This window comes from Enoplosus armatus, chromosome 17 (genome assembly GCF_043641665.1).
Source record: "Enoplosus armatus isolate fEnoArm2 chromosome 17, fEnoArm2.hap1, whole genome shotgun sequence".
Classification (NCBI taxonomy): domain Eukaryota; kingdom Metazoa; phylum Chordata; class Actinopteri; order Centrarchiformes; family Enoplosidae; genus Enoplosus; species Enoplosus armatus.
In genome coordinates, this window is record NC_092196.1 from 10,571,290 (window position 1) to 10,583,381 (window position 12,092).

General features: G+C 49.4%; 1 protein-coding gene across 1 annotated transcript; it reads left to right on the top strand.

Moving 5' to 3' along the window:
- The first annotated feature begins 256 nt into the window (after positions 1 to 256).
- On the top strand, positions 257 to 8,321 carry LOC139300789 (retinoic acid-induced protein 1). The gene is made up of 3 exons (XM_070923978.1): positions 257 to 6,835; positions 7,078 to 7,171; positions 8,260 to 8,321. The coding sequence occupies exons 1-3, from the start codon at positions 257 to 259 to the stop codon at positions 8,319 to 8,321; spliced, it is 6,735 nt and encodes a 2,244-aa protein (XP_070780079.1).
- The last annotated feature ends 3,771 nt before the right edge of the window (positions 8,322 to 12,092 follow it).

Here is a 12,092-nt window from a genome sequence, read left to right on the forward strand (position 1 = left end):
CTCCAATGGTTCTCAAAGAGGGGGAGAATTTTGCTTTGACCCCCAGGTGAATGTTAAAATAGAATTAGACATTGAATATGAAAGGAGAAAATGCAGAATGGATAAACCCCAGGCTCAACCGCACTAACCCTCATAATTTCTCTCTCTTTTCTCTCGCTTCCCCCTCTCCCTGCTTTCAGAACCCCTAACCCCCCTTCCCCCTTTCCCGTCTCACCTCACCTCCCCCTCCCTGCTCTGGCTACAGACGGAGAGAGTTATGCAGTCTTTCCGTGAGCGCAGCGGTGGTTACCACAGCAACCAACCCTGCTACCAGCAGGAGCCCCATGAATTATCCCGCCTGGAGACCTACCGCCAACACCCGCATCATCCCCACCCCCAGCACCCGCACCCAGGCCCCGGTCCACACACAGGCCCAGGCCCAGGCTCAGGGCACGCCAGGTCAAGCTATGAGGCTCATTCACTGGCGAACCCCACAAGCATGCCTCCAGCTGGAGGACCAGTAACTGCAGGAGGACCCAAGGACTGTTACAGCCAGCAAGCCTACCCTGGTTACCCAGGCAATGGTGGAGGGAATGGGAGTGGAAATGGTGGATCTGCACCCTCGCAGGCAAAGAAATCCTACAGAGGAAGCAAAGTGACCCCACCAAACCCCAGTCAGCACCTACAGGGTCCTGGGGGCTATAGTAACCACATGGGACCTGGGAATTACTCAGCCCAGTATATGAGCGAGGGCCACCTCCAGCAGAAATGGGAGGACCCAGCCCAGTTAGCACAGTATGACCAGGAGTTGGTGGGGCGTATGGAGGCTGGTGGTACCCCTGCACCTGGCTCCTCCCAGTACATGGACCAGAACATGCTGGGCCACTCCCAAACCCAGTGCCATCAGCCCTCCACCCCTGCCTATACCAGCCCCCATCACCAGCCCCACCCTCCTAACCCTGCCCCCTCCCCTCTCATGTACCCCCAGAGTCACCTGCACTACCCCCAGCACTCACCTTCCCCTTCGCCATACATGGAAAAGTGCAGTCCTATGCCTCACTGTTATAAAGGTTACAACATGCCCCCCAATTCCCAATATGGCAGACAAATGAGCAGCCACAGCAATCTAAAGCAGGGCGGTTACAGGCCAACCCAGAACAGTTACGGCTACCAGCAGCAACCCTCCAGAGGTTATGAGCAGCAGCCCCCTTTACAGGCCATGACCAACCCCCAGGAGCCCCACCCTAAATACCAACACTACAGCCAACCCCAACAAAATTACTGTCTCTCAGAGCTGTCTGTCAGATCACCAGAACAGTATTATCAGACTTGTAGCCCCTCCTCAAGCCACTCCCCTGCACGCTCTGTAGGGCGCTCCCCCTCATACAGCTCCACCCCTTCACCCCTAATGACCAATCCAGAGTCGTTCCAGTATGGCCAACCTCCGATGACCCCTGGGGCAGCCTCCTCTTCTTCATCCTCTTCAGCTGGTATGCAGGAGCAAACCAGTACGAATACCATGTTAATGCCACCACGCTCACACCCCTCACCTAATGTGCCCCACGCAGCCCCCCACAGCTACACTACCACACCGCAGGTCCCCACCATGAAAGAACGCTTCTCAGAGAAGCTGTTGTCAAACCCTAGCTTGTGGAGCCTGAATGCCCTCACCTCTCAGGTAGAGAACATCTCGAATAATGTCCAGCAGCTGCTGCTTTCAGAGGCCCTGGTGGCCAACAAGAAAGGCAGTAAGCGCAACAGTGGAGGGAGCAACAGCAGTGCTGGAAGTGGAGTGTCCTCCAAAAAGGGTGAGGAGTACAAAAGTCCTCCATATCCAGATGGTGGTGGTGGTGTTGGTGGAGGCCCCATGCAGGACCCCTACTCTACCCCACAGCATCAGCCAATGCCCATGGAACTCCATGAGGGAGGCTACTCCAGCAGTAGTGATGAACAACTGGAGAGGGGCTACTTCTACTGTGGCCAGGGCAGAAGTCCAGCACAGGCCCCCAATAACACACAACTCAGCCTGGACACAGCCTCATCATGCTCCATGACATCTCCAGATGATATGTCCACCAGGTCTGGGGACTCAGGTCTGCACACCCTTACCCCTGACCCTACTAGATGTCAGTCAGGGCAGGGAGGAGATGGCATGAGTACTCCAGTGAAGAGCATTGGTGATGAGAGGTCTCCTACAAGCATTACAATCCCCAGTCCTATGAAACAAGAAAGGGACTCCCCTTCAGATATACAGCATATCAATGAGCCTGTCAAAGAGAACTTTGAAGAATCAGCCTGGACAGAGAAATCAGCTGACAAAGAGGAGGTGACAACAGAAAAAAACCCTGACTGTGAGAGAGATTCAGACACAACTAAATCTACAGAGAATCTGGAGAAATGGTCAGATGAAGAGAAATGTCCAGCTCTCTACAGCAAAGTAAACAAAGGGGTGACAGAAAAAAGCTATTGCTATAAGGAGACAGTGTACCAAGAGGTCCAGAGAAAATATGACCCTGATGCAAGAGACTCAGTTGAACAGTCCCCGGCAGCTCTCTCTGACTCCAGCCACAAGGAGCACTTTGGCCAAGAGATTAAATCAGAAGCATTCAAATCTGAGTCTCCAACTGCTTCTGAAAGCTCAGTGAAAACATTGCCTTTCATTTCTAGGGGTGACCTTGAACAGGATCAATATTCCACAGAGAAGGAGGACAGCTCAGAGAACACCTCTCCAACCCCCCAAGTTGAGGCTTTGGATGAGAGCAACTCAGACAAGAGAGAGAGCAGAGATGAGGAGGATGAAGAGGAGGAGGGGGACGGAGAGGAGGAGGCAGATGAAGAAGAAGAAGATGAAATACAGAAACAAAAGCAACATTCTTTTTCCCCTTCTCTGTCTGCACAGGTTAGGGAGGAACTGGGGGATGGGGAGAAAGTGAGCCTGTCATCGACAGAGGAGCACATGAATAATAGAGATGGGTCAGAGAAGCCTCCTGGAGATCTCTGCAGCAGGACAGAGAGTCAGAGTACTGAGCTCCATACTGACAACGAGCCTGCAGGGGTGCCTGCCCATCCAAATGCAGCAGCAGCAACAGCAGCAGCAGATGCTTCTGCAAGGGAGTCAGCCATTGGTGACACTGCTCCTCAGCCTCAGTCTGCTATGCCAGTCTTCTCAGCTCTCAATGACAAGGCAACACCTCCAGCTCAGGCCAGGGATCATATTGATCACAGTGATGCTAAAGTGCTGGAGCCAGACTCTCCTCAGCTGCCAGGGAAGTCAATACTTCCCTCAGCCCCCTCCTGGGCAGACACTCCACCCTCCCCAAAAAAAGGTGATGAGGACATGGAGCCGGGGATCAGCTGTGCCAGTGCTGTGACCCCATTGGCCAAGCCAGAGCCTGTGGCCCCATCTGCTCAGCCGAGGGCATTTGGACGTAAGCATGCCAGGGGCAGAAGAAGAATCATGCATTCAGGTGTGGGGATCAGGCGACAGCTAAGTTTGGAGAGGGAGGGGGAAAAAGAAGAGGAAGGAGCCCCCTCGCCTACACAGAAACCATGCATGCCTCCAAGCAAAACTGTGCTATTCTCAGATCAAATGGACCTAGCTCATCAGGAATCTATTGTGAGCCACACTCCCAAAATGCTAACTGATGGTTTTCGTTCGAGAATGTGCACTCGCTCATTTAATGCACCAGACTTGCCACCTAAAGTTGAGCCTCATGTGAAGAGAAAACCAGGTCCAAAACCAGGTTCAAAGCCTGGGCTCAAACCAGGGCCAAAACCTGGAATAAAACCAGGGCCAAAACCAGGAGCAAAATCGGGTCCCAAACCAGGGCCTAAACCTGGCCTAAAGCCTGGGCCAAAGCCTGGTCCAAGACCTGGACCAAAACCAGGACCAAAACCAGGACCAAAATCTGTGCCAAATGAGCCAGAGCTGCCACTGAAAATTGAGACTCCTGTGAAACGAAAACCAGGACCCAAACCAGGATCAAAACCTGGGCCAAAACCTGGGTCAAAACCTGGACCAAAACCTGGTCCAAAGCCTGCTCTAAAATCAGGTCCAAAACCAGGACCTAAGCCTGGACCCAAGCCAGCAGATGTGTTGTCCCCCGCTGATACTGCACCCATCAGGGCTTCAGTGGGTCGTCCAAAAGGCTCAGTTTCTAAAGCAAAGCTGGTACAACAAGAGGAAACCATTCAACCTTTGACGGGACTGCAAAGCAGGAGCAGGGGCAAGGGCAGCCTAAAAGCTACAATATCACAAGTAAACCACGATGTAAAACCAGTAAACCAGGAAGAAAAACAAGCAAACCATGAGGCAAAGGTGCCAGAGAAGGAGGGTAAGAACATGGTATTGAGATCCAGAAAGCCCTCTCAAGAAAAACTGTCAAAAGAAAAAGAAAAAATTGTAGGGGAAGATATTGTACCCCAGACACTAACAGAAATTAAAGCTAGTGATGTTTCTCCAAAAGTGGAGGGACGTGTTACTATGGAACAAACTCTAACTCCCATTCCTAATGCAGTCAAAAATACAGATGTTCCAGCAGACCCACCTGCACCACTTGCCCCACCAGTCTCAACTGAACAATCGGAAGAAAAGACATCACTTCCACTAAAACGGAAACCTAGCCCAGAACTTTCTTCAACACCAATAAAGAAAAAGAGGGGACCAAAACCCAAACCAAAACCCTTACCACCTCAACCCCCCCTGCTGGAACCAGTTGTGGCTACACCTAAAGAGAAGGGTGTCCGGGGCCCCAAAAGAAAGCGAGGGCCACCTAAGAAACCCTCTATGGTCACTCCCCCACCCAAAGACACTCCTCCCAACATCAGTGAAACTGACATAACTAGTGATGTGCCTGTGGTGCCTCCTCAATGCCCCACTAAAACAAAAGTTCTCCCACCACGCAAAGGTAGAGGACAGAAATATGAGGCCATGGTGCAGAAAATTACATCTCCTAGCTCGAAGAAACACCTCCCAATTCCCCAGATAGAGAGCAATCTAACTGATGATGTGACAACCAAGGCTTTGTCTCAACATGTCTTAAAGGAAGGTGAGACATCTATGCTTCTAAATAGCACTGAGATGATAGAGGGAGAAGTGAAAAGCATAGAGTCTAGACAAGAAGGAGTGAAACAACAGAGAAAAGAGGAGATGAGACAAGAAAGAGAAAATCATGAGGTGAGTCAAGAGGCATCAACGCCAGAGCAGTTGAGACAAGGAGTGGAAGAAGAGGTTGCAAATAAGGAGGATACAAGACAGGAAACCATTAAACCAGGGACACAGCAGGATGTTGGTGCTGACAAGGTTTGGAGCTCAATGGAGGCCTCAGTAGAAGTCAAGGCTCCAGGAAAGTGGACAGAACAGGCCTCGGATGGTGTATCTTCTGCTGCCACTAAGTCCGCCAGAACTAAAAGGAAGAGATGGGCCATGGTGGAGAGTACAGATGCCTCAGTAGTAGCCTTGGAAGCAGGGAGCCTAATAGTTACAACACCAAGGCTAGCCAAGCAGAGGGCAATTAAAAACAACCACGAGATGCACCTAAAGCAGAGGAGGAAGAAGAGAAAAGGCCAAGCCCCTCTAGAAGAAACAGAGACAGCCGAGGAGCCAAATATTGAAACAGCAGAACAACAACAGAAGAGGGTTGAAGAGAAGGTAACCCCCACAGAGTCCACAGTACCTCTGCCAATCAGCCCAGATGAGATCACAGAAGCCCCCCAGGTTACCAGCACAGAACTCATCCAGAAACCTAGGAGAGGCAGAAAACCATCAGCAAATGCAACCAAGAGGAAACGAGGCAAAGCCTCATCAGAGCAGATTCCTGGCAAGGCAATGAAGGTCCACAAAAAGCCTGGGCCAAAACCTGGGATGAAAGACGCCATCGAGGTTATTGAGGCAGTAGTAAGGGCTGCAGGATGTGAACGGGACGAAAAAGAGGAGAGAGAAAAAGAAGAAAGGGAAAGAGAAAATAAGGAAAAACAGAAGACATGTATTGTGGGTCCTGTAGTGACAATATCAGAAAAAAAGACTGAGACCATTTCTGTGAAAAGGATCAGGCGCAAAACAGTCCATCAAAATTCAAAATTGTCTTTCTGTCCTTATGTACGGATTAACAACTCCAGAGACTTTTCATCTTGGTGTGCCATCGTCAACAAGCCTGAGGATGCAGTAATATTTCAGAGACGTAGAAAAAAGGGCATACTCAGAATGAGGAATCCTTTCACAGTTGCAAAGGTAGTGCCACACGCTGCTGCCATGCTAAAGGGACCCTTGGTGAATAAAAATCTAATTGACAGGAGTCTTACATGTAGCCTGTGTGGAAAGCCAGCAAATTACAGAGACCTAGGTGATTTGTGTGGACCCTACTACACAGAGGATGGCATTCCAAGGAAACTTTTGACGATCAGGCACACAGAATCCCTCCGAGAACAGTCAGAGAAAACCAACGACGACAACAGTAGCAGCAGCGAAGAACCAGGCAACTCCTCAAAGATTGAGGGCGAGGACAGCACAGAAAAGGAAGGCAATACAGAAGCATCCTCTCAAGAGGGCAGTAGTAGCAGGCACCATCATTGGCGCTACAGACGGGCAGAAAGAACAGAAAGAATGGGTCAGGAGGGTGGTCCACGAAGATTAACTCTCCGAGAGAGGTTCAGGAGGATGAAGCAGCTCCAGGCCATCAGCACTGGGGCCTCAAGTGACCAAGAGGGCAGTGGCAGCATGTTCCAAAGGCTACAAGTGGAGGCAGAGGCTAAGGAGCACTGGGCCCATGAAAACTGTGCCATCTGGACCAAGGGGGTAATTATGGTAGCTGGGAGGCTATACGGACTGAAGGAGGCTGCCAACAACTCAGCCCAAACGGTACGACAGCAATCAACACTGAGCCTTATACTATTCTGAAATGTGTGCATGCTTATGTAAGTTAAGAGAGATACTATGTACAGTCACTTTCAGAATCTGTGCAGCTTCTTTGAGAAATTGCCATTAACTTTTAACTTTTTTTCCTCTTTTTCTTCTCTCTATCCCTATGTGCCTCTATCGGTCAATTTTGTTGTTTCTTTATTGGTCTTGGTCCATATGTCCGTCTGTCTGACTAACCCCAGAGCTGCTACAAGTGCCAGATTGTGGGGGCGTCCCTCAGCTGCTGTTGGAGAGGCTGCTCTCATAAATACCACTATGTCTGCGCCAAAGAGATAGGTAAGAGACCACAGCGAGAGAGGAAGAGAGCAACAGGGGATGAAAGGGGAAGAAAAATCAGGGAGAGAGAGAAGAAATAAGGAGGGAAATTGGGAATGGGAAACTGAACGTGTTTAGAGGGCAATAGGGAGGGGAACAAATAAGGCAGGTAGAAAAAAGTAGAGAAATGAAAGGAGAGGGAAGAAAGAGAGGGGAGGGAAAGTGGATGTGGGAAAATGAGAGAAGGAAAATGCATCAAGAAGTAACATTATTGAGTGCGAGGAGAGCACATGAGGAAAGGAGGGAGGGAGCTTTGAATAAAGGGGATGATGAGAGGAAAGTGGGACCCCGGAGTGTGCAAGAGGGAGAGGGGGAAGAGATTGAGGGAGGAGGTGTATGTGTGCATTATTGACCACAACCCCTGTGGCTCCGTCCATCCATTCTGCTGTCTGGGGACTGAATGTGTGTGTGTGTGTGTGTGTGTGTGTGTGTGTGTGTGTGTGTGTGTGTGTGTGTGTGTGTGTGTGTGTGTTTGCATGCATCTATGTGTGTGCCTTCCTGCCTGAATGCTTGCTTTAATTCATGCCTATGTGCGTCTTACAACCAGGTTGCCAATGTACGTTCCCTTCAATGCTTGTGTGTGTGTGTGTGTGTGTGAGTGTTCCTGGTTGTTGTTGTCAATACAAGTGAGTATCTGTGTGTCAGCACATGTGTTGTATGGTTTCCCCTTACATTACCTCATGCCAAGGAAGTACAGTTTGAGGATTAGAAGGCCTGCCACGTCTGCCTAGCCAGCACGGAGAGCAGAGCAAGGCCCTTTTTAATCCTGCTGAGTGCACCAGCCATATCTGACTGCCTGCCTGCATCACAACTCATCCACTCAGTCTCTCTCTCTCCTCTGTTGCTCTCTCTCACTCTCTCTCTGCCTCTTTCTTGCTCATTTTTCAGTTTAACCCCACCTCTTTGTCATGTGTCTGGATTTTTTGAGGGAGGTTGTAGGGGTTGATGTGTGCATTCGCCTCGTGCTATTATTTTCGTTCATTGTTATGTCCATCTGCAACACTGCAGCTTATTCCCTCCTTTTCTTTGCTTTCTCTCTTCTTGCCTAGGCTGTACATTCCACGAGGATGACTTCTCCATCAAATGTCCTAAACATGAGGTAAGAAAATGAAAGCCTCAAAACAAGTGATTAAATGCATATCAATCCTTACATTATCCATTTTGAAGATTTAAACTCTTGAATCTTATCTTCAGCTGACTGCTGCTGGTTGACACCAAATTATTAGTGCACCCTGCTTTAACAGTGAGACATGCATAGAAGAAAGGAGGGACAGTTAGATGGAGAGGACTTTTGGAACGAAGGTAGTACAACCTCTCAGTTTTCATCTTTATGTACAGCAGGTGTGCATAGGTCTGTGCTCCCACTAGAGCACTTATACCCTCTCTGCTTTGAGAACCACTGTGCATTTCGATTTTTTTCTCCCCTCCCCTCGCCTCCCTTTCTATCCTATCCTCCCCCCCCCACACACACACACACACACACACACACACTCCTGCTCCACCCTTCATCCCTCCCCTCAGCACAGAAAAAATTGAGTTCACACATTGCTGTCACAAGCAGCAGCACCATGGCTGGATAGATGATACAGTGCAGAACAGAAAACACAATTGTCAGCTCTTGTAAAACAGAGAAAGACTCAAAGGAGAAAACATGAAGGTTCAGGTTGGTGTTCATTGTACACCGTGATCAAGTACCCTATCTACCCTTGTGCGAGTATATAACCCATTAAGGCCAGGATCTCATCATGGACCGGCCAATATCTTGTTACCAAATCAATATGTACCCAATGACCTTGGCAGGCTAAACCCATATCAACCACCACTAGCTGTGTAAACACTTCGTTATGTGCCCTTTGTGTATTACTGTCTCTCAACACCCACTGTTATGACTGCAGACCACTGCAATTACAGTGGGTCACCGTTTTCGTGTTAATGTGAACAGTCCACTCCATGGTCAACTTTCCTGTAAGACAGACGCCATCTTGTGGTGGTGTATTTACACTGCAGCACAGAGAGGAAGGTCAAATGCAGAGGGAGGGGAGTAGAGAGGGAGAGATGCTGACATTCAGCAGGGAGCAGCGGTGCATTGAGGCAGCAGTGGCAGTAGCCCCCCCCCCCTCTCTGCATCTCTCTTTCCCTCCCTCCCTCTCGCCCTCTCCCTTTCCTGTTCTCCTCTGTGCAGACTGACAGGGATGAAAAGCTGGCTGCTGATCAAAACACCCCACCCAGCATCACTGCCTGCTATCCTCCCCACATGCTCTCTCCACCCTTTCTCTCTCCCTCTTTCTCTTGTTATTTCTCTTTCCTCCGTTTTTTTTTTCTCCCTGTTCCCCTTATTTTGCTTGTGCGACTCCCTGCTGTTCCAGCTCCCTCCGTCTCTCACTCTGCTCACCTCTCATCTCCTGTGAGCTCCCTTTTCCATTTTCAATCGTCCTCCCTTCATCCCTCCTCATCCCTTCCTCCCTCTCTCTCTCTCCCTCTCTCTCTCTCTCTCTCTCTCTCTCTCTCTCATCTCCTCTCTACTCCTCTCCCTGCCTCTCTTCACCTCAACTCCCACGTCTAAGCGGCAGAAATAGAGTATGAGAAACAGGAGAGAAAAGGGAGAGCAAGACAGAGGGAGATTGTTGTTAGCGGGCTGAGGCAGAGCTGTCATCAGCTGAGGGATCTGAAGGTCTGTGTGTGGGTCTGTGCCGTGCCAATTTATGCTGAGCAGCCTAATCAAAGGCAAGAGCAGAAACATACGTACACACACATACACACACACAAACCACCCCACCCATGGGTCCCCCTCTGAATTTCTCCCTCTGCCTGCGTTCACTTGGTTTCAGGCTAATGGAACACACATATCGACGACATTGCACACACATGCTGCCTTCAGCTGTGGATTCTCTAGAGCTATGGGACACACACTGTGTGCGTCCACACAGGTTCATTAACAGGTTACCTGTAAACTCACACTCGTCTAAACACATGGCGAGCTGGAGAGAGACAGGCGGGGAGGCAGGGAGAAGAAAAACTGTTTCGTGCTGCGGCTGAGTGGGAACAAAAGACGAATGGGGGCAGTTACATCAGAGAGCGACAGAATGAAAGAGACAGAGATAGAAAGAGAAAAGAAGGGCAACAAGAGAGACAGGCAGTGAAGGGAGAGACACTCGGTGATGGAGAAACAGAGAAAAAAACAAGTGAGATTGAAGGTGTAAAAGAATGAGAGCTACTCCAGGGAGGTAAACAGAAAGAGAGGGAGTGAGGGACGGTAACTTCAAAGATGAGGGAGGGAGAGATAAGAGAAGGAGAGCAAAGCTGCTGGTCTGAGTCAAGGCCATAAGGGTGGGCAACTGGCAGTTCAGAGAGAACGAGAGATACTGGGGGGCTGCAGAGGAGGAAAGGGGGAAAGAAAAGCGCTCCACCACCACCACCACAGCAGTGCAATTAGTGGGCGTTCCTGCTGTGTCTTTCACAGTGGAGTGCTGGTTCACTGGCCAGCTGCATCTATCTCCCCACTCCTGCACACCGCAGCCAGCTCGCTTTCATGTCGGCACAAACACTCTCGCACACTCACAAAGAGGCATGTACGGCACATACATGTGAGACCCGCCTGCACAGGAGGCGCCTCCACCTGCAGTATGCCTGAACGTACATGTATTGCAGCTTTTGTGTTAATAAAAACACATACGGCTCAGTTTAGACACACACCAACAGAACATAAAGGCTAACAAATTCAAGGCTAATGTAGCAGTCACAGGAGGATAAAGTCAAAACCTCTGGCACAGGTCATACATTTCTTCCTCTCTGTGTGTTTGTTATCTGTATTTATGTCAGTCTCTCTTCCCTTTCTCAACAGGACCTGTAAGATATTCCAGCACACCACCTCCACCACCAACACCACCTCTCAGCCAGTCGAGCATCACCTATCCAGCCAGGCAAACAAAAACGCTGTCCTAACAGCCATCTATACCTAAAAATAAGGTGATGACTGATGACGGACAGGCACACCGGCCAGTGGGGCTGGGGGAGGGTAAAAGGCTGCGCTGAGGTGGAGCTACTGTAGGAGCAATACAAACCCTGGAGAATGGCTCCACTGAGAATAGCTGCTCCCTGAGCCCCGGCCTGGAAATGTGTTTTTCCTCAACCGAGCCCCTTACTGGAAGGCAGAAGGCAGCGGCACTGTTTAACAGGAGGATAGACTGCGCTTTAGAGACTGTGTGCCTAGGGCCCAGTGCACAGGGGGGCTGTTTGAAATGCAGAGCGAGGGATGTGTGTGTGTTCTGCCTTCGGATGGGTTGCTATCATATTCAGACACCTGGCGGACACTGATTGGACAGGAGCATCCCTCTGGCCACCTTGTCTGTGGTCCAAGAAGTATGTATGCGTGTACGTGAGTGAGTGTCTGTGTGAGTGTGTGAGATAATCATAGATTTGTCATTCTACAGCCACATCATCAGTGTGTTTGTGCACATATGTCTGCGTGAGGGAAGAAGTTCATCTCCAATTCAAGATATCATGCATCAAAAAAACAGCAGCCAACCACTGGATGTACTATCTCAATGTGTGCGTTTGTGGTTAAAAGAAGACGAAACAAAAAAGGAAACTGTACATGATGATGTGCTTTACAGGTTCTAAATATTCTGATATTGAAGAGTTAAGAAAAAAATGGACACAGTATTTTAATATAACGCTCTTATCTTCGGAGATGTATTTTGATGTGCATTATGACTATACGACATCATTGCGTCACCCTTGGTATATGTCCAGCTTTGTGTTATTCCAAAATTAAAAAAAAAAATGACAAAAAGAAAAAAAAAAGAAGATAACTCTGTTTAAGAGTGTTACTCCATTTTAACTGTGTGCACATTCAGTATGTACAGTAGATGCCGCCATCATC

Bases quoted from the DNA above. Each gene is read 5' to 3' on its own strand.
- LOC139300789 (XM_070923978.1), top strand. From the start codon at position 257: ATGCAGTCTTTCCGTGAGCGCAGCGGTGGTTACCACAGCAACCAACCC. The intron at 6,836-7,077 runs GTACGACAGCAA...GACTAACCCCAG, and splicing joins CCAACAACTCAGCCCAAACG to AGCTGCTACAAGTGCCAGAT. The intron at 7,172-8,259 runs GTAAGAGACCAC...CTTCTTGCCTAG, and splicing joins TGTCTGCGCCAAAGAGATAG to GCTGTACATTCCACGAGGAT.